The sequence below is a fragment of the Myotis myotis genome, unplaced genomic scaffold, assembly GCF_014108235.1.
Source record: "Myotis myotis isolate mMyoMyo1 unplaced genomic scaffold, mMyoMyo1.p scaffold_m19_p_7, whole genome shotgun sequence".
NCBI classification, from domain to species: Eukaryota; Metazoa; Chordata; class Mammalia; order Chiroptera; family Vespertilionidae; genus Myotis; species Myotis myotis.
In genome coordinates, this window is record NW_023416379.1 from 65702533 (window position 1) to 65728073 (window position 25541).

A 25541-nucleotide genomic window follows, 5' to 3' on the forward strand; every position below is an offset into this window, starting at 1 on the left:
TCTTAAAGTTAATTACTTTAGAATGATGTCTGTCATCTTTTATAAGATGCAAGAAAATATTTTTCTCTATGAAATAGGAACAGAAAGTTATAAGGAGAATGAAAGAAAACAAAGTATGATATAATTATGAGGCATGAATGGTAAACAAGACATAGAATAAAACTAGAAATGCAACTGTAACTCTGAAATTCTACTCAATGGCATGTACCTAACTCTAGAGAGATTCTTAATAGATGTACCAGAGTTATATATATGAATGTTTATCATATGGTAATTTGTGTAGCAAAAATATGACAACAGCCTTAATGTCTATCAGTGAAACAGCGGATAAGTATGCCCAGCAGGCGTGGCTCAGTAGTTGAGCATCAACCTATGAACCAGGAGGTCATTGCCAATCAATGATTCTCTCTCATCATTGAGATATATATTCTCCTCCCTTCCTCCCTGAAATCAATAAAAATATATTTTTAAAAGAAATAATGGTTAAGTGAATATATTTCTGAATATTTAAAATAGTCAATTGTTACATGAAATCCACAGCAAAAGCAATAAACCCCCAGAATTTGCAATGTGGGAAATCAAATCAGGGATCTTAAGGACAAACTTGAGTAGTTTTCCCAGAAAGCAGAGGAAAATTATGAAGAGATAAAAAATGCTAAGAAAGGAGATGGTAGTCATGGAAGACAGAGAACCAAAACTAAGCCCAAAAGTTATAGGTAATCTCAGAAAGAAGAAAAAACATATGGAGTAGACATGATCATGAAAGATATCCCAGAGGGGAGAAAATTTAAAATTTTATATGAATATCACCACTAAGACTTGAATATTAAGATCAAAAGTATTCCCCATATTCAGACCCCCGCCAGCCTGGTCACCCCACACAGCCTGTTGCCCAGTCGTTTGGTTGTCCCTCACTAACCCCCCTGCCTGGCCCGGTCACCCCACTCAGCCTGTTCAGTCGTCTGTTCCCTTGTTTCGGTTGCGGTGGTTGCTTAGGCTTCTATGTAGATAGATGTGTATTACAGAGAATAAAGAAATCCACACTTACAAGATTGAGTTAGGTGCAGCCATTTAAGATATATGATACAGACATTATAAATTGTCTTTTGGGGGAAGTTTGATGAGAGGGGCAAATGGTCATCAGAAGGCAGGATTGGGCACACAGTGACCCCTGTTTTATGGAAGAACTGGGAGGAAGTGGACCTGTGTTGGAAGTGGTGGTCTCTAGGGGTATTTTTCTCTTTTTATGCCTTCCTGGATTTTCCAAATGTTAAGTAGCATTTTAGAACCAGAAAAAAAAAGTCATTCACCAAAATATATTGTAAAATTATAAAGAATAACTTAATGTTTACAAAGTAATTCTCTAATCTTGTAATTGTCTTTCCTTCTTGATCACTATACCAATTAAAACACATAATAAATATTTACAGAGGGGATTTATCTTTTTCTGATTAAAGTCATAGAATCTCTTCTATCATAAAAAAATAAAAAAGGCTTTGACAGCATAAAGTAACTTGATCCTCAGCATGTCTTCATCTGGGCTGCCAAACACAATTTGTGGCTCCTTAAGCATTACACATTTAATTAAAAACAAAAACAAAATATCATCATGACATCCCATTTCATCCCTCTTGAGAACATGCCCTGTTCTTTGAGGAAAGGAGTAATAAAGACCAAATGGGTAGACGTTAGTTAACAATCTTCATTCTTATTTACAGGGAACTAAGTTAATGCCCTCTCTAGGGAGAAAAATAAAAAAGCATGCCGTGACCTTCATTGAACCTCATGCACTAACCAACTGAAAGTGTATTTTAAAATGCCCTGAAAAAAATGCTTCAGGGTTGTGGGGTTAACACAATACAGAATGCTGCCAAACTTCCTGTGTTGTCATTGTGTTTTCTTAACCCAAGAATCTTCCTATGAGAACACGAGTTTCACAGTGGGGTGGTGGGGAGGAAGGGTTCTGCCCTGTACCCATGAACTGTCTTTCTAATAACCCATGATTCTGAAGGGCACACAAAACATTGTAATAAGTGCATTTTGTGTTTTCATTTATTTCTTGGGAGAACAGCAGTCTTTATTAATGCATGTTCTTGACATATCATTGGATTCACTTTCCCAACCATTTTGAATTACTACCTAAAATAGTCTTTGGGGAATGTTAAAAAAAAAAAAAAAAAGGCATTCTCAACCAACTTGCCAAAGCACATTTATTTTCCATGAGTTGTACTATTACAATTCTGCTTCCTTAAACACTGAATATCTACCTTAACTTTTAAATATTATTTTAGAACAAATATGTACTAGGAAAATTTCTACTTTTTACTTTTGGGGGAGGAAAATATCACTTCTATTTTCTATTGCTTGAAAAAAATCATAAATAAGCATTGTTTTCCTTTTTGCAAGTTTTGAAGTTGATGGTATCATTCTTTTTATTTATAAATAAAAAGGAGTCTAAAGCAGGGTTTTTAGTCTGTGCACTATTGACATTTTAAGCTGAATAATTTCTTGCAGTGTGGGTCTGTTTGTACATTGTAACTGTACAGCAGCATTCCTGGACTCTACCCACTAGATGCCATTAGCACCCCTAAACCTTCAGTTGTGGCAACCTAAATGTCTCCAGACATTGCCAAAGGACCCTTGGGGGAAGGGAGGGGCAAAATATCTTCTGATTGAGAACTCTGGCCTAAATTATATCATTCACAGAGAGCCATGTACTACCTGTTTAATTTATCTACTATAATGTCTTCAAAAAGGGAAAATTCCTGTCTTTCAAATGTTGAGGCCGCTTGCTACTCAACATTTGAAATCCTATATAATAAAAGGCTAGGTAAGCCTATATAATAAAAGGCTAGGAGTCATGACCAGAACAACCGATCGACCAGTCGCCATGTGGTGCACTGACCACCTCTCGGTCCCTCCCCACAGTCCACAGGCTCTGATTGCTGGATGGCCAACGGGGAACCATGGGGAACTGGGCTAGGTGGCAGCGGGGTGGGACTGGGGACTGGCCAGTGGGCAGAAGGCAGACCTCTTGATCCCTCCCCCTGGCCCGCAGGCTCCGGTTGATCCTCAGTTCCTTCAGAAAGGAACGTGGCTCCTCCACTGCGCAGCCTCCCGGGACGCGGACTCACTGCTGTGAGAGGCTCCGGAGCAGAGACCTCAACAAGGACTTCAGCGCCTGCAGCGACCCTCAGCCTTCACTGCTGGGAGGTGGATGGAGAGCATCAGCTTTAAAGCACAAACACCCTCCTCAGGAAGAACCCACCACCTCCCTACTTCACGGTGGCTTCCGCATCTGCAAGAAACTGCGCATACTCCTCCCTGAGGGATGGGTGGGGCCAGAGTCTGAGCTGAGCAGTTCCACGATGGGGGAAGGGCCGAGCCAGGCAGCTGGGCCAGTGCAGGGACAGAGGAGGGAGGGCGGGGCAAGAGCAAGGGGGCAGCCCTGGTTCCCTGCACCTCCTCCCACAGGCATAATAGCCCTTCCCGGTTGGGTTTTGGCTGGTGACACTGGCTGTGAAAGGATTCACAAGGGAGAGAAGAGACAGATGCAGAGAGAGGGCATTTGTTTTACTTCTTTAAAGGGAGCAAAGGGCCAGGTGCCCTTTGATGGCATGAGGTACCTAAGGTAGAGTGGACTGTTCTTTTGATTGCTGGATGGCAAATGAGGAACTGGGGTGGGTGGCATAGGTGGGGCTGGACTGGGGACTGGCAAGAGTGCAGAAGATGTCCAAGATCACAGGCTAAGCCTAGAGACCCTATCCGCACATGATTTCGTGCGCTGGGCCTCTAGTCTATAATAATAAAAGCATATTATTTAAATAGACTGAACGACCGAACAGCAGAACTACTATCCAGAAGACCTTCCAGACAACCACGCTATGACATGCCCTGGCGCCAGGCCAGCCAATGTGATTGGTCAGGAGGCCCCGCAATCACTCCACAATGGCCCCCCAGAGTGAGGCCCAAGCCACCCTCTGCGGGGTGATTGATCACAGAGCCCCACGATCGATTGCCCCAAGGAGACCTGCAATCGATCATCCCGCAGAGGGAGACCCAGGCCACCTAGCTGGCAGCATTGTGGTGTGTGGGTTGGGCCTCCCTCTGTGGGGCGATTGATCTGGGGGCCCAGCAATCGATCACTCCACAGAGGGGGGCCCAGGCCACTGGCCAGCGACATTGTGGCAGGTGTGTGGGGCCAGCCAGTAATCACCCCGCAGAGGGAAGCCCAGGCCAGCCAAGCGATTGCACCCCATGCCTGTCGCTGGTAGAGGGAGACAACCGGTGGCAGGGGTGGGGGAGGGGAAGCACCACACAGATGGCAAGCAGTGGCAGCAGTGGGGGCAGGGCCAGCTGCCTGCAACCAGGGGAAGGAAAGCCCCAATAGGCCCTGATCACCCGCCTGGCCTAGGGATCCTACCCAAGGGATCCCAGATTGAGAGAGCGCGCAAGGTGGGTGGAGGGACACCCCTCCCATGCTCGAATTTCGTGTACCGGGCCTCTAGTCCTTAAGTATTCTACCTTAAGTGAACAAATGAGCCACGAAGATTTTCCATATCCTTCAAAGGAAAACAGCTGACCAAAAAACTGGAGTTAGATGTTAGAGGTAACTGTCACACTGAAAATTTATTTCTCTTCTTTTTTATATGATTTCCTTGTTTTTAGGTGGCCATGAAAATCATCTAAATTATTTTATCACAATGAATATTTAGACTTTTGGTTCAAAAGTCTAAGTAAAGAGATTTTCAATAAGAAGCAATTTAATATAATTCATACATTGCACACGTCTCTTTTTAAAAATATATATATTTTCTTGATTTTTACAGAGAGGAAGGGAGAGAGGTAGAGAGCTAGAAACATCAATGAGAGAGAAACATCGATTCAGCTGCCTCCTGCACACTCCCCACTGGGGATGTGCCCGCAACCAAGGCACACACCCTCAACCGGAATTGAACCCAAGACACTTCAGTCTACAGGCCAACGTTTTATCCACTGAGCCAAAACAGTCAGGGCACACATCTCTTTTTATTCAAAAACTTTGTAACTAATTCAGCAATGAAGAAGTGAGTTTGTATCAGTTATATGCCTTTAAAAGATTTTTATAATTTTAATTGTAACTTGTTTATTAGAAAATTTTCAGAAAATAGAAAAAAGTATGTAGATCATCATAATCCTACTACACAGAGATAATCACATTTAGGTATTGATCTTTCTAGATTTTATTCTATTCATATATTGTGTATCATATCCTTAACAGATCACAATTTATATTCTATTTTATGTGACTTAAACATAATGTTTGCTGGGAAATAAAGACAAAATTTAGCAATAATAAGAGAAGTGGGCACTCAAATAAGATTAGGGAGTTTTGGAACCAAGATGGCGGCATAGGTTAACGCCAGAGTTTGCTCCCTTGAACAACTACTTCAAAAGTGAAACTAAAAAACGGAACGGACATCACCCAGAACCACAGGAACGCTGGCTGAGTGGAAGTCCTACAACTAGGAGGAAAGAGAAACGCATACGGACACTCAGAGGAGGCGCAGTGCTGAAGTCAAATTCTGAGGTGTGGAGTGCGCGGAGCGGGCTGGCGGCGGAGGGCGCGGTTGGCGTTTTCAATCGGGAGGGAGTCACAGACTCTGAGCTCCAGATACAGGCGAGTCTTTAGTGACCCAGACTCAAACGGGAGAAGTGGGACTGTCTGGCTTCGGTCAGAGCGAGTGCAGCTTTCTCTCCGAGCTTTGCAGCGGGTGCTGGGACTCAGAGAGGCAGAGCCCCTGGGGACAGGACTGAGAGCCGCCATAACTGCTCTCTCCGGCCCACCCTGTTGATCCTGTGCGACCCGCCCCGCCCAAGCCCTGCACACAGGCATTTGCCGGATAGCCTCAGGCAAACGCCAGATTAGCACCTCCCTAGAGGACAGAAGTTCTCTCACTGCAGACACAGCTGATTCTCATAGCCACTTGGCCTGGAGGTCAAACCCTCCCTGGTATTAGCTACAACAATCAAGGTTTAACTATAAGACTGCGCACAAAGACCACTAGGGGGTGCACCAAGGAAGCATAACAAAATGCAGAGACAAAGAAACAGGACAAAATTGTCAATGGAAGATATAGAGTTCAGAACCACACTTTTAAGGTCTCTCAAGAACTGTTTAGAAGCCGCCGATAAACTTAATGAGATCTACAAGAAAACTAATGAGACCCTCGATGTTATATTGGGGAACCAACTAGAAATTAAGCATACACGGACTGAAATAACAAATATTATACAGACTCCCGACAGCAGACCAGAGGAGCGCAAGAATCAAGTCAATGATTTGAAATGCGAGGAAGCAAAAAACACCCAACCGGAAAAGCAAAATGAAAAAAGAATCCAAAAATGCGAGGATAGTGTAAGGAGCCTCTGGGACAGCTTCAAGCGTACCAACATCAGAATTATAGGGGTGCCAGAAGATGAGAGAGAGAAAGATATTGAAAACCTATTTGAAGAAATAATGACAGAAAACTTCCCCCACCTGGTGAAAGAAATGGACTTACAGGTCCAAGAAGCGCAGAGAACCCCAAACAAAAGGAATCCAAAGAGGACCACACCAAGACACATCATAATTAAAATGCCAAGAGCAAAAGATAAAGAGAGAATCTTAAAAACAGCAAGAGAAAGAAACTCAGTTACCTACAAGGGAATATCCATACGACTGTCAGCTGATTTCTCAACAGAAACTTTGCAGGCCAGAAGGGAGTGGCAAGAAATATTCAAAGTGATGAATACCAAGAACCTACAACCAAGATTACTTTATCCAGCAAAGCTATCATTCAGAATAGAAGGTCAGATAAAGAGCTTCACAGATAAGGAAAAGCTAAAGGAGTTCATCACCACCAAACCAGGATTATATGAAATGCTGAAAGGTATCCTTTAAGAAGAGGAAGAGGAAGAAAAAGGTAAAGATACAAATTATGAACAACAAATATGCATCTATCAACAAGTGAATCTAAGAATCAAGTGAATAAATAATCTGATGAACAGAATGAACTGGTGATTATAATAGAATCAGGGACATAGAAAGGGAATGGACTGACTATTCTTGGGGGGGGGGGGAAAGGGGTGTGGGAGATACAGGAAGAGACTGGACAAAAATCGTGCACCTATGGATGAGGACAGTGGGTGGGGAGTAAGGGCGGAGGGTGGGGCGTGAACTGGGAGGAGGGGAGTTATGGGGGGGAAAAAAGAGGAACAAATGTAATAATCTGAACAATAAAGATTTAATTAAAAAAAAGAATTTAAAAAAAAATAAATATATATATAAAAAAAAAAAGATTAGGGCTTTTCTTTACTTTTATTTCCATTCTATGCTATGTGTCATCTAGCTGTAGATATCCAAAGTCCTACCAATTTTTCTGAGAATTCTGGGGGAAGGATGAAAGGGTCTTACATTTTCATGGTCATCTCTGTTCCATATGGATCCACTGAAGCAAAACAAGGCCATTTATGTGTTTAGAAGATGTCACTGAACATTTGCCCCTGAACCTTAGACATTCCCTCTCCATGTCCATTCTATCCCCACATTTAGGATATCTTCAGGAACTGTTTTATCTTTTTGAAGTTTCCAACTCAGACCATGTCCCTGGTTCTCTGTACCCATTTTCTTCTCTCAGGAGCAAGGGAAATGCTCCTGTTTTCTACAGAGAGCTCTTTATCTACTGCATTGGTTGTCTTCATCCCCTTTAAGTTAATAGAAAGCCCTGAGAGTGTTGAAGAACCAAATTCTTGATTATCGTAGGGTTTCTAGTCAGAAAGGCCCTAGTAACCAATTAGTCAAGCTCTTCGATTCAAGAAAGAAATTGAGGAAACATCAGATTATTCTAATGTCATAGTTGATGCCCACAGAGTAGTTAAAAGAACATGAATAATTAAGAGACCTGGGGCCCTAGGGCCATGAACAGAGCCTTATCTAAATGGGTAACAGAAAATGCATCTCAATCACTGTGCCTCCTTTCCATTCTCTCTAATGTGGGAATAGAACCTATGCTAATAAGCACATTGGTGAGCCACATAACGGTCTGCAATGCACATTCTAACAAACTGGCCACTTCCATCCACAAAACAATATATAGCAAGAGAGATAAAGCATCTAAAATTATTATCATCCTCATTTATAGGCCCAGAGGAATTGGTGACCTGGTTGAGTCCCATCAGAGTAGCAGAACTAAAAACTGTCTTTGAATCCAAATACTACCTCAGACTGCCTTCTCATAATCTGGAGAGTAAGTGATGAAGATTTAATGATATTACATATGTGAAGGTTCTTTCCAAATGAAAAAAAAAAAAAAGGTGAATAAAAATTCAACACTTATTGCTATATTTATTTCCAGGCAAGTTTGGAGAGATGGCACCTATATGAGAATGCTTTGGTTAGAGTTCAGGTAGTTTCCACAAATATTCTCTCCAAATGGCACCATCTATATCTATAAAAGCCTAAGCATCAGGACGACTGGATAACTGGACGACCAACTGGTAGCTATGACACGCACTCACCACCAGGGGGCAGGTGTTCAATGCAGGAGCTGCCCCTGGTGGTCAGTGAACTCCCACAGCTGGAGCGCTGCTCAGCTGACAGACCTGCACCAGATGCCAGGCTCAGGGCTGGCAAGTGCAGCTGTAGTACCAGCCTCTGCCACGGACACTTTCCCTGCATGCCAGAGTGGCTGTGGTGGCAGGCACAGCAGGGCCAGGATGAGCGGGAGTGGTGTGGTGCCCAGCCCAGGCTTGGGCTCCTCCCTGGCCGCCTGCAGCTTTGCTCACTACTTTGTGCTGTGCGGGGTCTACAAGGACAGCGGGCTGGAGCCCGAGGAGCTGGCGGGTAAGGTCAGGCGGCGGTGGGGAGGTTCACTGATCCCCACAGGCCAGGCCAAGGGACCCCACCGGTGCACAAATCTGTGCACCGGGCCTCTAGTACATTATAAAATAAAAATTTGCATAAACAAAACAAAAATTTGCATAATAGGATTAAAACATTATACTCTGACAGTCATTTTTACTTTCACTATAACTCTTTAAGTATTCTGGACATTCCTTTTAGATTTATCCTGCTCCTTATCAACTGGCAGCTGATCCAAAGGTTTGGTGACCAAATAATTAATTCAGCCTAGTCCCTTACACACACACACACACACACACACTTCACACACACTTTCTTCCTCCATGGATTGTGTAAATGATTTTTCCCTTTGTCTTTGAATATTTACAGTGCAGACTGCAAATCCAAGAGGTTGATTTCCCTCTTGTCCAAGAGGAACTAATTCTAAAAGACCCCCTGTAGTATTTTACAGTGGCCCCAATATGCTTCCTCACTGGCACATAAAGTTAACTGTGAGTTATATCTGAAAAATCTGGAACCCCCCAAAGCTCAAAAATGTTAATTCCTCAAATATTCTCCGTTCCAGATTTCTAAATTCTTTTGTAACTTTCCACAGAATCTTCTCTCCATAATTTTCATTCATTTTTCAAGCTATAAAGCTCACAATTGAACACATTTTCTGTTGAGTTTTCCTGTGTGCTGAGTCTCACAGTTTCAAATGAAACACAATTACTTCATCAAAAACAGGCATTTAACAAACACCCTCCAATCTGTACTAGAATCTGTGGGATTTCAAGGCACAGTTGTTCTCAAGCACAAAAAAAGATAATCTACTATATTATGAATTGTTTGTGAAGAAAATAAAATATTTGCACTATACATCCCATTATAATTGCTTTCTTAAAACCACCATATATATTCCTGATTAATGTTTGTATTTTAGCACACTGAGGTCCCAAACCTCCTTTTAACCTACCCAAAATATTTACAATTGTGCTTTCCCAGCATACCCTACATTTATTTTTTTAAAACAAATTTTATGTTAAGACTTTTTGTAATATTGAAAAATTTCATCTAAACTATATTATACTTGGTTTAAAAATGTTAAGACTACAATCCTTCTCACACCCAATTGAAACACCAGCCCCCACCAAAAAGGAAAAGTCTTTCAACCATGTCTGCTTTTAGAAAGCTAAATAATAAACTTATTTGAAAAAAATATAAAACTTAAATAATGGAATAACTAACATATGTATATATTTGTTTTTATCCACCTATCTCTATGTGCTAGACCCTCAGCTATGTAAAATGAGATTTTAGTTCCTTTCCTATAGTTCTTTTCTCAACCCTCTGTAATTTGGATAATTATATTTTTAAGTTCTGTTGGTTGTAATTTAGAAATATCTACTCATACTTCTGGTTCTTGTCTAACAAATTTGAGTCTGTTTCTTGACACCCCTCTAGGTGGAATAAGGCAAGGAATGCCCCTACTTGTCTTCCACTTTTACTCCCTTCTCTCATCTTCCACCTTCTGTCAGCTTTTTAAACTTTTCTTATATTTAATTTTACTTTGTCAAGATTGTAAAGTGGACTGTGAATTATGTGAGCTGATAAAAATGTTTGTATATTTAAGTTGAGTTTTAACAGCAGAAACACTTCTAACTTCATTGAGCACCTCCTACACGCTGACCTGCTGGCCAGAAAAAGAGATGCTACACCGTCTGCTTTGTGTAAATGACTCAATTTTAAATGAGATATGATTTTTTAAAGATACAGTTAATTAAAGTAGATCTCATAAAACAAAATAAAATAAGATGATTCTACAATGGTTTTAAGACAGTGTCTTACTCAGGAAAAGCCTTTTTAAAATAAAACTATTGTAGGATATTATTTAAAAACAGAAGGGGGGCATGTTTATTTTCTAAAAGAGACTACTAAAATTGAAGGAAATAGGTGTATAGTGATCTTAGTGAAAAGATATACTGTATTTGAAACATAATCTAGTGGTTATTGTCTTAACTGTAAAGGCTACCCTTAACTATAAAGGGTAACATGGGAAGTGACCATGATTTAAGGATAATTTATAATATGCATTTCAGTTTAAATTTAAAACAAATATTCTATTTTTGAAACTCCTGACTTTGCAGAAAATATTAATAAATGCATATTTCCTATAACTTTAACTTTAAAAAATAAATATAAATACATTTTCCCTATCTTGTACCTCTATATTTTTCTGCCTCTTTGAAAAAGATTTTGAGATACCTGGTGAATCGGATTCCTCTTCCCCTGTGAAGAAAACCCATAGCAATCTCCTTCATGCTGTCCTCACTGCTCAGCTAATCATACCCAGGGTAATGTTTGACTCAAAATGTTATTTGTGCATTTATACTTCACCTTATTTTAGAAAGTCTTTTAGATAGCTTAAATAAAATGCATACATGCAAATATAAGCTGGTAATGTATAGCAAAAATAATAAACCAAGATAAGGAAAATATGTTTCTAAAAACGTCACAATGAGGCAGACCACAAAATGTTCTTAAATTGAGCTGTAAACTTAATTCAGAGCTGCCTTACAGTGGAAATAAAAAGGAGACACTACAAATATGTCAATTCAGGGGGAACAAAATTTATTCTAATACTAATCACTAAAAGAAATTTGCCTTGAGGTTGTGGCCCAAGATAAAATGAGAAGGGATAGTTAGTGTACCCATCACCAATGCTTTTTTGAAATTTTTTCTCTGTTCCTTTATATACATATAAAAGACTCTTGCCATAAATATACCACAGTGAAGAAACTCCAGGGTCAGGTTCAAAAAAATCAGATAAATATAAGTTTTGTAAAAGGAGGGTTAAAAAAAATCTGATGTTGTGGTTCAGAAAATAAATTTTCCCTCATCCCTTTAAGAAATAGAAAGGTAAATGAGGGAATTATTTTTCTGTTCTCTCTAACAGATACTATTTCACTATTCCTAATAACATCATTTTCAAATGAATAAATTGGATTCAGTGAATTGAAGTCACATGGAAGTTTGATTTGTCCAAGACACAGAAATTCAGAGGCATACCAACGATCAGAATCTGCAAGATGTGAATCCAGTTATTTATTATATTCACTAATAAGAAATGTTGAGATAAAAGTGTCCTAAATGTAAAATTCAGAAGAAATAATATTGTCACTAGTCAGATCATGTAATTCAATTTGTAAAAAGCCTTCTGTCTGGTCCTGGCTGGGTGGCTCAATTGGCTGGAGTGTCATCCCATACACTGGAAGATTTTGGGTTCCATTCCCAATCAGGGCACATACCTAGGTTGGGGCACATATGGAAAGCAGCAAATTGATGTTTCTCTCCTTTTCCCTCCCCCTCCCCCTCTCCCTCTAAAGATCAATAAAAACATATCTTTGGGTGAGGATTTTTTTTTAAGAAAGATCTTATGTCTATGTATTTAAAAATGATTCTGGCCCAGCTTTCATGGCTCAGTGGTTGAGCATCAACCTATGAACCAGGAGATCACGGTTTGATTCCCAGTCAGGGCACATGCCTGGGTTGCAGGCTTGATCCCCAGGGTGGGGTGTGCAGAAGGCAGCCAGTCAATGATTCTCTCTTATCACTGATGTTTCTATCTCTCTCTCCCTCTCCCTTCCTCTCTAAATCAATAAACATATATTTTTTAAAAATTATTCTGCCCTGGCTGCTGTAAGTCAGTTGTTTGGACATTGTTCCACGCACCCGAGGGGCTGCCCCTTTGATTCCTGGTCAGGACAGGACTTGATTTCAGGCAAATGTGTGTGTGTGTGTGTGTGTGTTGGGGGGGGGGGGGGGCGCCAGAAGGCAGCCAATGGATGGATTTTTCACTCCCAAATCAAGGTTTTCTTTCTCCCTCTCCCTTCTCTCTCTAAAAATCAATAAAAATATTTTTTAAAAAATTAAAAATTATTTTTACAAATGCTAAAACTACCCCCAAAGTCAGGTTGTTTAGTAAACATTTAAATATGTGTTAAAACTGATAGCTCTCTAAAAGAGCGACTGCTCTCCTCTTCCTTGTTGAACAGCTGATGAAGAAATCATTGGTGATTTCTTCATCAATGGAGTCACCCATATTACCCAGACAATTGATAAAATATTAATTCCCTGAAATACATGGGTGTGGACTTATTAATTCCTAATACTGGTTTTGACTTAAATATACTTAATAAGTGGTGCATATTGGATTCATAATCATGAATTCTTCCATAGTTTTCATTCAGTTAATTAGTTGAAAATAACAACTGCTGGTTCAATTAAATTTAGCAAATTCTAGTGTTACCATATGTACATTTGTTTGAAGTAATAATTAAACTTCTGTACTAGATTGTATATTTTGGAAGAAAGTAAACAAATTATATTATGACACATGGAAATGTCTTTAACATACATATTTGCTTTTCTCTTTGAAAATTAAGCACGAATATCTTAAGTGAATCCCTGATAAATGGCTGCAAAATTACTTTAAGATGTAGGTATAAACCTGACCAAGCCACTAACAACTTCCATGTAAAACTATGCACATTGACAACCATAGGCTATGTTAATTAAATGTCTTCCCTAATACCTTCTCCATGAAAAAAATAGAGAGAGAGAGAGGGAGAGAGGAATACAGAGGGAGAGAGGAAGCGGGGTGGGAGAGAGAGAGAGTAAAGAATTAAGAGGGAGGAGTCTTATTTATATCTAGTTTGAGGGAAAACTTTCAGATTGAGAAAAATATGCAGTCAGAGGAAATATTGACTGACGGCTAGTGGGCAAGTATCTTGACACTTGCTTGTAGAAATGCAGAGATAGAGAATAACATGTTAAGACTGCTGTGATTTTGGTACACCGACACACAGAAAACCAATGCTTTACAATCACTATCTTGGTTGGATCTCACTGCCCCTGGATGAGGCAAGCAGAGTCTGGAATATTGTCCTTTCATAACTAGAGTTAGTCACTAAGAAATTTGCTCAAGGTCAATCCAGAATCTTTTGAGAAAACTTAGTCTTAGAGCCCATGCTATCCCTTGAAGCTAATTTGATAAGGTGTGGTGAGTTCCAATTGCAAAAGCAAAATGGTAACACAAGCCATTATTTTTGTTTGATCTCCCTTCTTCCTCTTCTTCTTCTTCTTCTTCTTCTTCTTCTTCTTCTTCTTCTTCTTCTTCTTCTTCTTCTTCTTCTTCTTCTTCTTCTTCTTCTTCTTCTTCTTCTCCTTCTTTGTCATCTTCATCGTCTTCTTCTTCATTGTACAGATCTTTAAAAAAAATTTGGTCACCAAAATAATTTATGCAGAAAGAACATGTGCAAGTGTACAAAAATGCTTAAATGCAACGTTTATTGCCAGAAGAAATAATCTGAATGTGACAGTTATTTGAAATACAAATAAGTGTTATTTGTTTATAACATATGCAAAATATGTTAAAAATTTCACCAATAACTGTTTGTATCAAAGTGTAGTCCACTTTCAGTAAAAACCTCAATAAATTTTACATATCTTATAGGACCAAATCCTTTTCGTATCATATAAACAACTCTAGAGTGTCTATTATTTGCAAGGTACTGTGATTGAATGCTAGGGGCCAGTGAATTAGTCAAGTCCCCACCCCCGTCAGCTATCTCATCCAGTCTCTATTTAAGATAGTATGTGACTTCCTTGCAGAAATAAAGTTCACAATAAAGATGACTTTAATACAAAGCTCCTATGTTTTCATTCTTGAATGGAGTAAGAAAAAAACAACGTTGTCAGTGTCATGACCGGCAGCCTTTTGAAGAAGGCTAGAGTCCAGTTTCAGATACCTGGTGTACTGGCAAATCTATTAAGAAAACACATGTTCAGGACAGCAGATGTACCAATCTGAGAGCTGCCTGATTAAACACTGCAGTGCGATGTCCTAAAAGGAAAGCCTTTAACTCAAATAGTTAATAAGTGCTACTACGTGTTTGTGCCGCTTTCCTTCATGCATGAACTTCCGCAGAAAAAGAGTTTAAGTTCAGGTAGCATCTACAAAAGTAGTGCGTCCAGTGTTCCCGTTTTCGTCCACACCCCATATAGCAGTAATGTAAGCACCGGACTTCCCTCCATAGACCCTCGCTCTGTGACACAGCTCGGCGGGGCCGGACTCGCCCTGCTCGGGGCGCCGGGATCCGGGTCCCGCCGCGAGCTCCGAGCGGTTTGCTCCCAGTGGATCAGGGCGGGGTGTGTTGCCGGAGTCGCCTGCTATTGGCTACCCTCTCGGGGACTGGCCGGGCTTTCCGACACTTGATTGGACGGAACTGCCCCCGTAGGCCGAGGCCATTGGAGGCGGCTGGAGCCAGGGGGCGGGGCGGGTCCCCGAGGAGTCCTGACAGAGCGCGCTGGGCGACGGAGCTGGGCGCCGGACGCCGGACCGGAGCGGGGCGGGCGGCCGGCCGCGGAGGGCGGGCGGGAGGGGTCCCGGCGCGGAAAGGGGCTCGAAGGGGGAGCACGGTGCCGAGGCTGGTGCCTGGCCGCGTCTCCCCAGGGCAGCCCCGGTTTCGTCCCGGCGGGGGCCGCTCGGAGACAGCATCTGTCAACGCTCGCCCCTCCTCTCTCCTCCTCCGGCCGGGCCGGACTCCGCCGGCGGGGGACGCGGAGCCGGCGTGGCGCGCCCATCAGCTGTCAGGCGAGTGGCGGAGCGGCCGAGGGCGGCGAGCGCCACACAAAGAACGCGGTGAGCCGCGCGGCGAAAAGGAGCGGCAATTTCGGGACGGCTACTCCCGGCCGCGCCCGCCGGTGCCGCCGGTCCGAGGCCGCGGAGACAATGCGGCCGAGCTCACATGCCGGCGCCCGCGCTCCCCCGGCCCCTGCTGGACGGTGCCCGGCTCGCCCAGCCCCCTCCTGGCCCGCCGGCCCCCGCCCGGCAGAGGGGCGCCCCCTCGCTTTCGCGGCGGGCGAAGGAAGTCGGTCCCGGCCGCCGAGCCCGGCAACTTGCGAGCCGGGAAAAGTTTGCGGCGCCTCCGCGGGGCGGCGTGGCGCGGCCCCCGCCCCTGGCGTCCACGGTCCCGGCCGGCCGGTGACTTTCTGGGATCGTCGTCCGCCCGGGCCGCTGCGCGGACCACGGGGACTGCGGGGAGGCCGGAGTCCGCCCGAGGGCTCTGCGCCCCGGGCCTGCGGGTGAGTTGGCTTTGGGCGCGGTGGGGTTCAGTGGTGGGGGCACCTGGGCTGGGGGACAAGGCGTGGACAGAGCCGTTCCTACTTTTTGGAGCCGGCGGGGAGAACACATAAAAAGTGCGAGGGCTGGAGAGGCGCTGACATGCCACCGACTCGTGAACCGTATCCGTGGGAACCCTCCGGGAGCCGGGGCCACCGAGGGCCTGGGCGGGAGGGGGTAGGGGGGGAGGGGGTGGAAAATTTAGAAGGTCGCGCAGCAGCCCTGCCTGCAACCGACTGGCTCTGCTTGACCTTGGGCAAGTGACTTAACCACTTAGCTATCCTCCTGGGGGATACGTGAGGCTACGCTAGAGCCGCTAGAGCAGCGGTTCTCAACCTGTGCGTCGCGACCCCTTTGGGGGGTCGGACGACCCTTTCACAGGGGTCGCCTAAGACCATCGGAAAACATATAATTACATATTGTTTTTGTGATTAATCACTATGCTTTAATTATGTTCAATTTGTAACGATGAAAATACATCTTGCATCTCAGATATTTACATGACGATTCATAACAGTAGCAAAATTACAGTTATGAAGTAGCAACGAAAATAATTTTATGGTTGGGGGTCACCACAACGTGAGGAACTGTATTAAAGGGTCTCGGCATTAGGAAGGTTGAGAACCACTGGGCTAGAGCTACAGGAGCTACACGTCTGCCCCTTTTCAGGATAGATCTCGGCTTGAGATTTTCGCTGGGCCTTCCTGTGAAGCCATAGGCCACGATCTATCTCCCTGCGCCTGGGTTCACCTCTCATTCTACGGAGAAGTAACTTTTTCAAGTCAGTTGTCTTCAAGCAGTAGTGTTTCAAGGTTTTGTTTTGGTTTTCATGAAAAAAAAAAAATAAGCCACTCGTTACTTGTTTTATAAACGCTTCTCAAGACTGTTGTTTTTTAAGCTGCAACCACTTAAAAAGTTTTAGGGGCCATGGCTGGGAATAGGGAACCAGGCTTGAGGGTGAAGTGACAGGTCCCCTCAGCGATCGATCCCTTCATCCCTTCAGTTTAGGGGAAGAACAAGGTTTTTATTATACATAGGAGAGCGGAAACGGGGCAGGTGTTTCTCCCCCCCCCCCTTTTTTTTTCCTGTATTCCTTCTTTCTACTGAAAACTTGTGGAGGGCAGTGGGGGATGGGGCTCTAACTTCTGACAAAGAAGGAAAAGAAAATGTCACTTGTACCCAAAGAAACCTTAAACTAATGTAAATCTTCATAATGCAAGTACAGCTTGATCTAATTTTAATGAAGGATTGAAAATAGCTGCTGTGTTCAGTATCACTGACGCCAAGATGGCTCACTTACATAATCTTAGTTGGGATGTGTTAGTGGCATGTATAATTTTAATAAATCATTAATGTTAAAGCTTTGGTCTAGTAATGGTATTGAAATATTGTCATCACAGGTTGTATTGCAATACAGTGGAGTGTTAACTTCTGGTTATTATGGTAAACCTGACCTTTTTCCATAAAAAGTGAAACATTTTTTCCCTAACCAAAATTTTCTCAACTATTAAATATCTACTTGTCAGTACTCAATACAAAAGAAGTTATTTTGTTCTCTCAGTGATGAGTTAGTTCCTCCAGTTTTCTCGTCATTCTTGAGAGTGCCTTCTAGATGTCAGGTGCTCCTGGGCATTTTATCTTCTCATGGAGCTTATAACAACAGAAGCTGATTAAAAAATATGTGTGCACAAATATACTCAACAAATATTTGCTGAATAAAATACCTACTGTTCAGATAATAATAATTAAAAAAAATTTACCCAACCTTAAAGAGAATTATTATCATGCTTTATGGGAAAGAGGGAGAGTATTAAAGAAAAAACTGGCAGAAAAAGTGAGCTTATTCTAGTATCTAGCCTGAAAGTGTATAACTTAAAATAGGGATTCAGATTTAGAAAGAGACAAAGACAATTGATAGGGTTTCTTGGAGAAAGATAGCAATATTGATTTAATGTAATACCGTTTATGACTTAGCTTTCTTTGAAGAACACAAACCTTTTAAAAGGTATGTTTCTTAAATAATAAGTAGCTGTTTGCATTGTGATTGAATGTCTAATTAAATGGCTTAATCATACCATAATATTTCATTTGAGTTCTTGTCTGACTTTTAACTTGGTTTTATGATAGCATGAAATAAGCCTTTCAATGCAGTTGCATGAAGGAAAATGTATCTTTGAAATCAAGTAAATCTCCAGTGAGAAAATTGTCTCCAATCTTACACCAAATATAAAATAAGCACTGGAAATAGCATCTTGCCAAGAAGGTTCTTCACTCTAGACAAGCATTGGGTCTGGAGATATCCTATGTGGACTGCATCATGAATGAGATATTTTATTTTTCCTGAGGGACCTGTCTATTTGGTGATATCAGGAAAAGAAGTCCCCAACAGTTGTAAGCCTGGAAACTTCTGGAAAGCCTAGTAGCCTTATTTAAAAGTGACCACTCTGCATTGATCTTTGAACAAGCAAACTGTCTTTGTATAATGTAATCCTCAGAGCAGGTTTGCTGGTTAGACAGCCTTGTAGAGGAATAGAGCAGTGTATCTGAGAGTTTTTGGTCCTTAGACCACCTGTATCAGAACCTTCTGTAGCACTTAGAAAACTTCAGACTCTTGGCCACCTTCCTATAAGCATCAGAATTTCTGTTAGCAGAACCTAGAATCTGTATTATTAACAAAACTCTCCCAAATCACACTACTTTTTAAAAAATAGTGTTAGAGTTTTCTTGCCAGTATTTAATGGCAACTGTTGCTTCTAGGTCCTAGAATCTGGGAGCACTAAAAAAAGCATCCTGAGGTGCTCACTGCTCAGATCACTTCCCCTCCAGCACCAGACATATTGGCTTCATCTGTTAGCTGGACCAGGGAACCCCTCCCGCATGAACTGCTTCGGCAAGCTAACCAAGACACCACCTACAAGAAGAGTTAAAGCTGCTTTGGGGCACAAGATCCAAGAGACCCCTCCTACTGTGGGATACTCTCACCACCACCTCTAGCTTGTGTGTGATCTGTGGGAGTGGCAATCCCAGCCACTTCCTCCTCTTCAACAAGGGAGATAAGGTTTCAAGCAAATAATTGGGAATTGATCCCAAGGGACAGAAGGCCTGCGAGAGAGCAAGAATGCCGAATGGAAAGCTATTCCCGCAACACAGTTAAACACTCACATTTGAAGATTTCAGTCTTAAATCTGATAATTTGGTAGAGAAGTATCTGGCTGAAACCAGGCCCCTTGCCCTCTGTTGTCAAAACTTCCGACTAAAATCCCATATAATGGGTCCTATAACCTCTCTGTCTCCATAAACTCTCTGACATATAAGTGAGGACTTCCATGTTTATTGAAATAAAAGGGAAGAATTTAGAAGAGAGGTTCAAAGCATAAGCTGAGAGATCGAACACACTTGATTTAAATCCCGGCTTTGCCTTTTACTACCTACGTAACCTTGAGCTGCATCCTCGACCCTCTAAGCCCCTGGTCGGCAAACTGTGGCTCGCGAGCCACATGCGGCGTTTTGGCCCCTTGAGTGTGGCTCTTCCTAAGCCTTAGGAGCACCCTAATTAAGTTAATAACAATGTACCTACCTATATAGTTTAAGTTTAAAAAATTTGGCTCTCAAAAGAAATTTCAATCGTTGTACTGTTGATATTTGGCTCTGTTGACTAATGAGTTTGCCGACCACTGCTCTAAGCTTTCAACCTTACTTAAAAATGAGGATAACACTACCTGCCTCATAGGAGTTATTTTGGAAATTATGTAAGATTATAAATTATGTAAGATACAAATTAGTGACAGATAATAACTGACACTCAGTATATACTCCATATATATAGCTTTTAATTTATTGTAGTAACTTAAAAATTTCTCTTTTAGCCTTGGAAAGTTGCTATAGAAGAGGGACAAGAGAGGAAGACAACGCTGGAGGAGATAAGTAGCTCTGGACACAGGTAAGGTCAGACCACTAAATAGTAATTGTTGAGTAGAGGGAAAGGGACAGGAGAAGGATGCAGACTGCAGTGCCAGCTAATAACCTGGGCTGCCTCAGCTGCTGTCTCCTCTCCCCTCCTCCCTTTTTGTACCACCTTATTTAATCCTTTATATACTTTGTTGACTTACTCTAAGAAATACTATGTGTTCTGCCTCACGTTTTTAATCCTGGTTTTGTATTTTAGTATTGATGATCCTCAACCTTGCAGGGGCTTAGGGTGGAAGCTGTCTTTCCTTTTGGGATCTAGGTTTTAGAATTATTATTATTATTTTTTTAAATATTTATTTATTTATTTATTTATTTTTTAAATATATTTTATTGATTTTTTACAGAGAGAAAGGGAGAGAGATAGAGAGTCAGAAATATCGATGAGAGAGAAACACCAATCAGCTGCCTCCTGCACATCTCCTACTGGGGATGTGCCCGCAACCAAAGTATATGCCCTTTGACCGGAATCGAACCCGGGACCTTTCAGTCCGCAGGCCGACGCTCTATCCACTGAGCCAAACCGGTTTCGGCTAGGTTTTAGAATTATTGAAGGGAGGAGATTTCTACCTCTGACCCCATAGTAGTACATCCAGAATTCAACTCCAAATTTGCCTTTTCAGAGAAATATATGCCATCAAAACGTGAGGACATGATCAGAGAGACCCCTGCCCCCAACTTTTAAAAATACCTTTACTTTCTAGAGCTCTTATACTTTTCAAAGTGCCTTTTCTCACATCAGCTCACATTTTCCTTACAATAACCCCGTAAAAATTATTAATATTAGTAGACAGACCCCAGTGAGGCACCACAATGTTTCTCTTTTCCCATCTCCATTCTGTCTTGCAAACATATTGCAATGCTAGTCTTTGCTGTCTTCACCTCAGTTTTCTAAAATCAAGATTCTCTCATTATTTTCTATATACCCCCCAATCAAATTGAACCTCCTCTTGCTGGCTCATATAGTGGTCCTGAAACCATGGTCTTACATACTCTGCAGTTCCTGGAATATGGCTGGCTCACTCACTGTAGTGCCTTAGCCCATATTGCTTCCCTGATGCCTTCTTTCAAACCAACCAGATTCTACCATTCTTCAATTTCCAACTCCTCCCTGGAGCCTTCCCAGATCATTAACATCTTAAAGGTTCTCTCCTCCTCTGAATTCCAATGGTAGCCACAGCTATTTGGTCAATTATAACTTGGTCTTAAAGTCCTAAGGGAGAGAAAGTATATGATAGATTTTATGTAGGGAAGAAAACAGTGGACAAAGTACGTTTTAAAGAGTTGACATCTACTAAGGAGCTATGGGAGATAAGCCAGGTTGCTCTGCCTTTGTGGTTCTACATTTCTTGAGCTGTAAATGTGGAGAGGTTTGGGTCAGATGATGTTGATGGTCCCTTCTCATTCTGAGGTTCTAGGACAACTTGGTCTTCCTTATGTGGGATGGGATATGGGCTCTTAATTGAGTTCAGGACTTGGTCTATCCCAAAGATTGCTAATGCTAAACATGGCAGTTTTTGAATGCCATGTACTTTTTTGGTAAGCTTTTTAAGCACAAGCATTCAGGGAAGGTTAGTGGAAGAGATGCATTAAGTAGTAGGATGATGTATTAAGGACAGTAAAGGGTTGTCTTTGTGAATGACTTCTTATTATAGAACTAGAGGCCCGATGCACAAAATTCATGCAAGAGTAGGCCTTCACAGCCATGGCGGCTGCCTCAATCGCACGGCTGCAGCCCTGGCTTCATCCAGAAGGTCGGTCAGCTGTTGGTCTAATTAGCATATTATGCTTTTTTTAATTATAGATAAATAGGGTCAGCTATTGGATAAAGTTTAGTCTTAATGTTTCCAGTGTACTTTGCATTTCATCTTTATTGGATAATGCTGTATAATAAATAGTTATTTAGTCAAAGCTCTAGAGTAAATGTTAGATGACTTTCTATAGTAATCTGGTTGATGACATAAGTCTGTATATGTATATACCTATATCACATGCATATTACCTTTGAATTAAGAAGGGGACCCCTAAATTATGAGGTGTTATTATACTCTGACCATTCATAAGAAGAATATCTCTTTAAAGTGCGTTGACATTTAATTGACCTTTGAAAGTTCATTCTGTTAATCATACTCAAAGTGTTAATGCTTTGGTTGACTGCTCTGGTGTTTTTACATTCAGTCGTGCCTAGCATATAAATTCTTCCGCATAATTGCTACTTATTTAGCCAGAGTTTCTTTTCTTCACTGAAAATGTGAGTTGTATTTTATTTTTGTATCTTTAAGAAAAAACACACATGCCTGGCTGATTTGGCTCAGTGGATAGAGCGTCGGCCTGCAGACTCAAGGGTCCCAGGTTTGATTCCAGTCAGGGGCATGTACCTTGGTTGCGGGCACATCCTCAGTGGGGGGTGTGCAGGAGGCAGCTGATCGATGTTTCTCTCTCATCAATGTTTCTAACTCTCTGTCCCTCTCCCTTCCTCTCTGTAAAAAATCAATAAAATATATTTAAAAAACAAGCAAACAAACAAAAAAAACCCCACGCACAACAACTTTGCTTCAGGCTGGATAGTGCTAGGGGTTTGAATTGAAATGTTTTCCTGTCATTAGTTGTATGGGGTGTGGCTTCTTAATATAAGAGTAATGGAAATTTTTTTGCTAACTATACTTTTCTTCTGGCAGCAGTTAGAACTTTTCAAGATATAATGCTAAAGTATGGAGAAGCTTAACAATTTCACACTACACATTTTTAACAAAAACTTTTGAAACTCTTTCAATTCTTTTTGTATAAATTAAAACTATCATTGTATTACTTTTTATTAACAAAGATTCAAAGGATCTATTTTCATAGCAAACTCTAATTCCTTGAATTTCTGTGAATGGAGGGAACAGCTAAAAGGAGGAAGTGTGGAGAAAAGAGAGAGCCATCATGGAAAAGAAGAGATTTAATGAGGGAAAAATAATGGTGAACAAATGAAGAAAGAGAATTAGTGATTTCCTTCATACCCACACCTCCTCCCCAACTTCACAGTAACAGAGGCAATTTCATTCTCTTTTCCTGACAAGGTTCACCAGGGAGTTATGTACTGTAGGAGTGGAAAATTTCTTCCTTTTACATTTTGAGACTTGGGTGTGCTGCTTTGAGATGCCACTGGTATCTAAGTAATATTTGTTTATACTGGATATTTTTCTCTGTAGCCTTTGTAGATGGGGTTTAGAATACAAACAATACTGTTAGCAGAACTGCAGGTACTCGATTGCTATGTTTATTTTACTAGTTGAAAAACTTCCAGAGCCTTAGGACTTCTGAGTACATTAAAAAATACAACAGGCAATTTTAAAGAGTGCTTTAGAAAGAAAGGAAAAATAAGAAGAAAAGTTAGGACTCTGGGATTCCAACCAATGGGGTAAGTTTTGTGTTTTTGGATTTTTTAATTAGTGTTTTCAAAGACTAAATTAGGGTAGTTTTATCAATTATTTTTTAAATTTTTATTGAATTTATTGGGGTGACATTGGTTAATACAATTTATATAGGTTTCAGGTATACAATTCTATAATACATCATCTGTATATTGTATTATGTGCTCACTACCCCAAGTCAAGTCTTGTTCTATCACCATTTATCCCCCCTTTATCCTTTTCTACCTTCCCTTAAGCCCTTTCCCTCTGGTAATCACCATACTATTGTCTGCATCTATGAGGTTTTTTTTTTCTTTGTTTAATTCCTTCACCTTTTTTACCCAGCCCCCTCTGATAACTGTGAGTCTGTTCTCTGTATCTATGAGTCTGTTTCTATTTTGTTTGTAGGTTTATTTTGTTCATTAGATTCCACATATAAGTGAAATTATATGGTCTTTCTCTGACTGGCTTATTTCACTTAGCATAATACTCTCCAGGTCCATCCATACTGCTGCATAAGGTAAGATGTCTTTCCTTTTTATGGCTGAGTAGTCTTCCATTATGTAAATTGCCACAGCATTTTTATCCACTCATCTACTGATGGGCACTTGGGCTGATTCTAAATCTTGGCTATTGTAAATAATGCTGCAATGAACAAAGGGGTGCATATATTCTTTCGCAATAGCGTTTTGCGTTTCTTTGGATAAATTTCCAGAAGTAGAATTGCTGGGTCATAAGGCAGTTCCATTTTTAAATTTTTGAGGTAACTCTATACTGCTGTCTGCAGTGGCTGCACCAATCAGCGTTCCCACCAACAGTACATGAGGGTTCCCTTTTTCTAAATTATTGCCCACATTTGTTGTTTTTTGATTTATTGATGATAACCATTCTGACAGGTGTGAGGTCATCACTTATTTTTTAAGATGGGTGTAAAGTACTCTTATTGTATATAAATTACCTTTTAATAGATAGTTTAGGTGAAATAAAAGTGTGGCACTTTCATTCCACAGATTATAAGACTAAAGTTAATTCTTTAGGGAATTTAGGATTTCTTTTGGGATGCTGCTTAAATCATGCTTAATGACTTTTTTTGGTCAGATCACTAATCTGAAAGTATTTTCTACTGATTTATGATTATACTAGAGGCCCAATGCATGTAATTTGTGCAAGAGTAGGCCTTCCTTCACCCGGCTGCCAGCAACGTCTTCCCTCTGGCACCTGGGACCTGGGCTTCCCTCCGGCCACTGGCAGGCACCCAGGACCCAGGTTTCTCTAACAGCCCCAGCTTTGTCAGGAAGGTCGTCTAGAAGGACATCTAGGAGGACGTCCGGTCTAATGAGCATATTATGGCTTTTTTTTTTTTTTTTATTATAGATTGGGATAGAATCATTGGAATTGTGATGCTTCCAGAACATCCAAAATAATGTGGTCAATTTTACCTTTAAACTTTCTGCTAATTCATTTTAGTGCCTCCTGAAGTTTCTCTCTTTATCTGCTTTTTTTTTTTTTTAATATATTTTATTGATTTTTTACACAGAGGAAGGGAGAGGGATAGAGAGTTAGAAACATCGATCAGCTGCCTCCTGCACACTCCTCACTGGGGATGTGCCCACAACCAAGGTACATACCCTTGACCGGAATCGAACCTGGGACCCTTGAGCCCGCAGGCCAATGCTCTCTCCACTGAGCCAAACCGGTTAGGGCTTTATCTGCTTTTTGAATCTCTGTAGGAAGGTATATTATTCAGTAGTATTTATGAAAAATACTTGCTTTAAATAACAAAATGTTGAGCTAATTTAATGATAAAGTATTGATTTGAAGAAATTAATTTATTTTTAAATAACTATTCATTTTCCAGGTGGAGGGTCCTAGGTCTTAACAAGTTTGATTAGATCCCCATCAGTAAAACAAAGAGTAAACTGAAAAATGTATTTTCTTGATCATTGCATGGCAATAGCATGCTGTTCAAACATTTCAAGAATAACTAATAAATTACCTGTAGGGAATAGAAAGAGGGAAAGGGCGTTTTCTTTCTCATTTGTTCTTTTTTAATTTATCCATTTTCCTCCCACTTGTCTATCCTTCCCTATAGTCATGGAAATTTTTAGTTTCCTCCCCACTGTTCATCAGAGGTTTC

General features: G+C 41.2%; 1 protein-coding gene across 1 annotated transcript in view; it reads left to right on the forward strand.

The window, feature by feature from the left end:
• The window catches only part of LOC118660738 (serine/arginine-rich splicing factor SR45), an 81528-nt gene that overhangs the window by 37851 nt on the left and 18136 nt on the right, over window positions 1–25541 (forward strand). Inside the window, exons 2-3 of the mRNA XM_036318416.1 lie at window positions 14959–16006; window positions 19910–19983. Of these exons, the coding sequence (XP_036174309.1) occupies window positions 14959–16006; window positions 19910–19983 (1122 nt within the window). The remainder of the gene's footprint in view (window positions 1–14958; window positions 16007–19909; window positions 19984–25541) is intronic.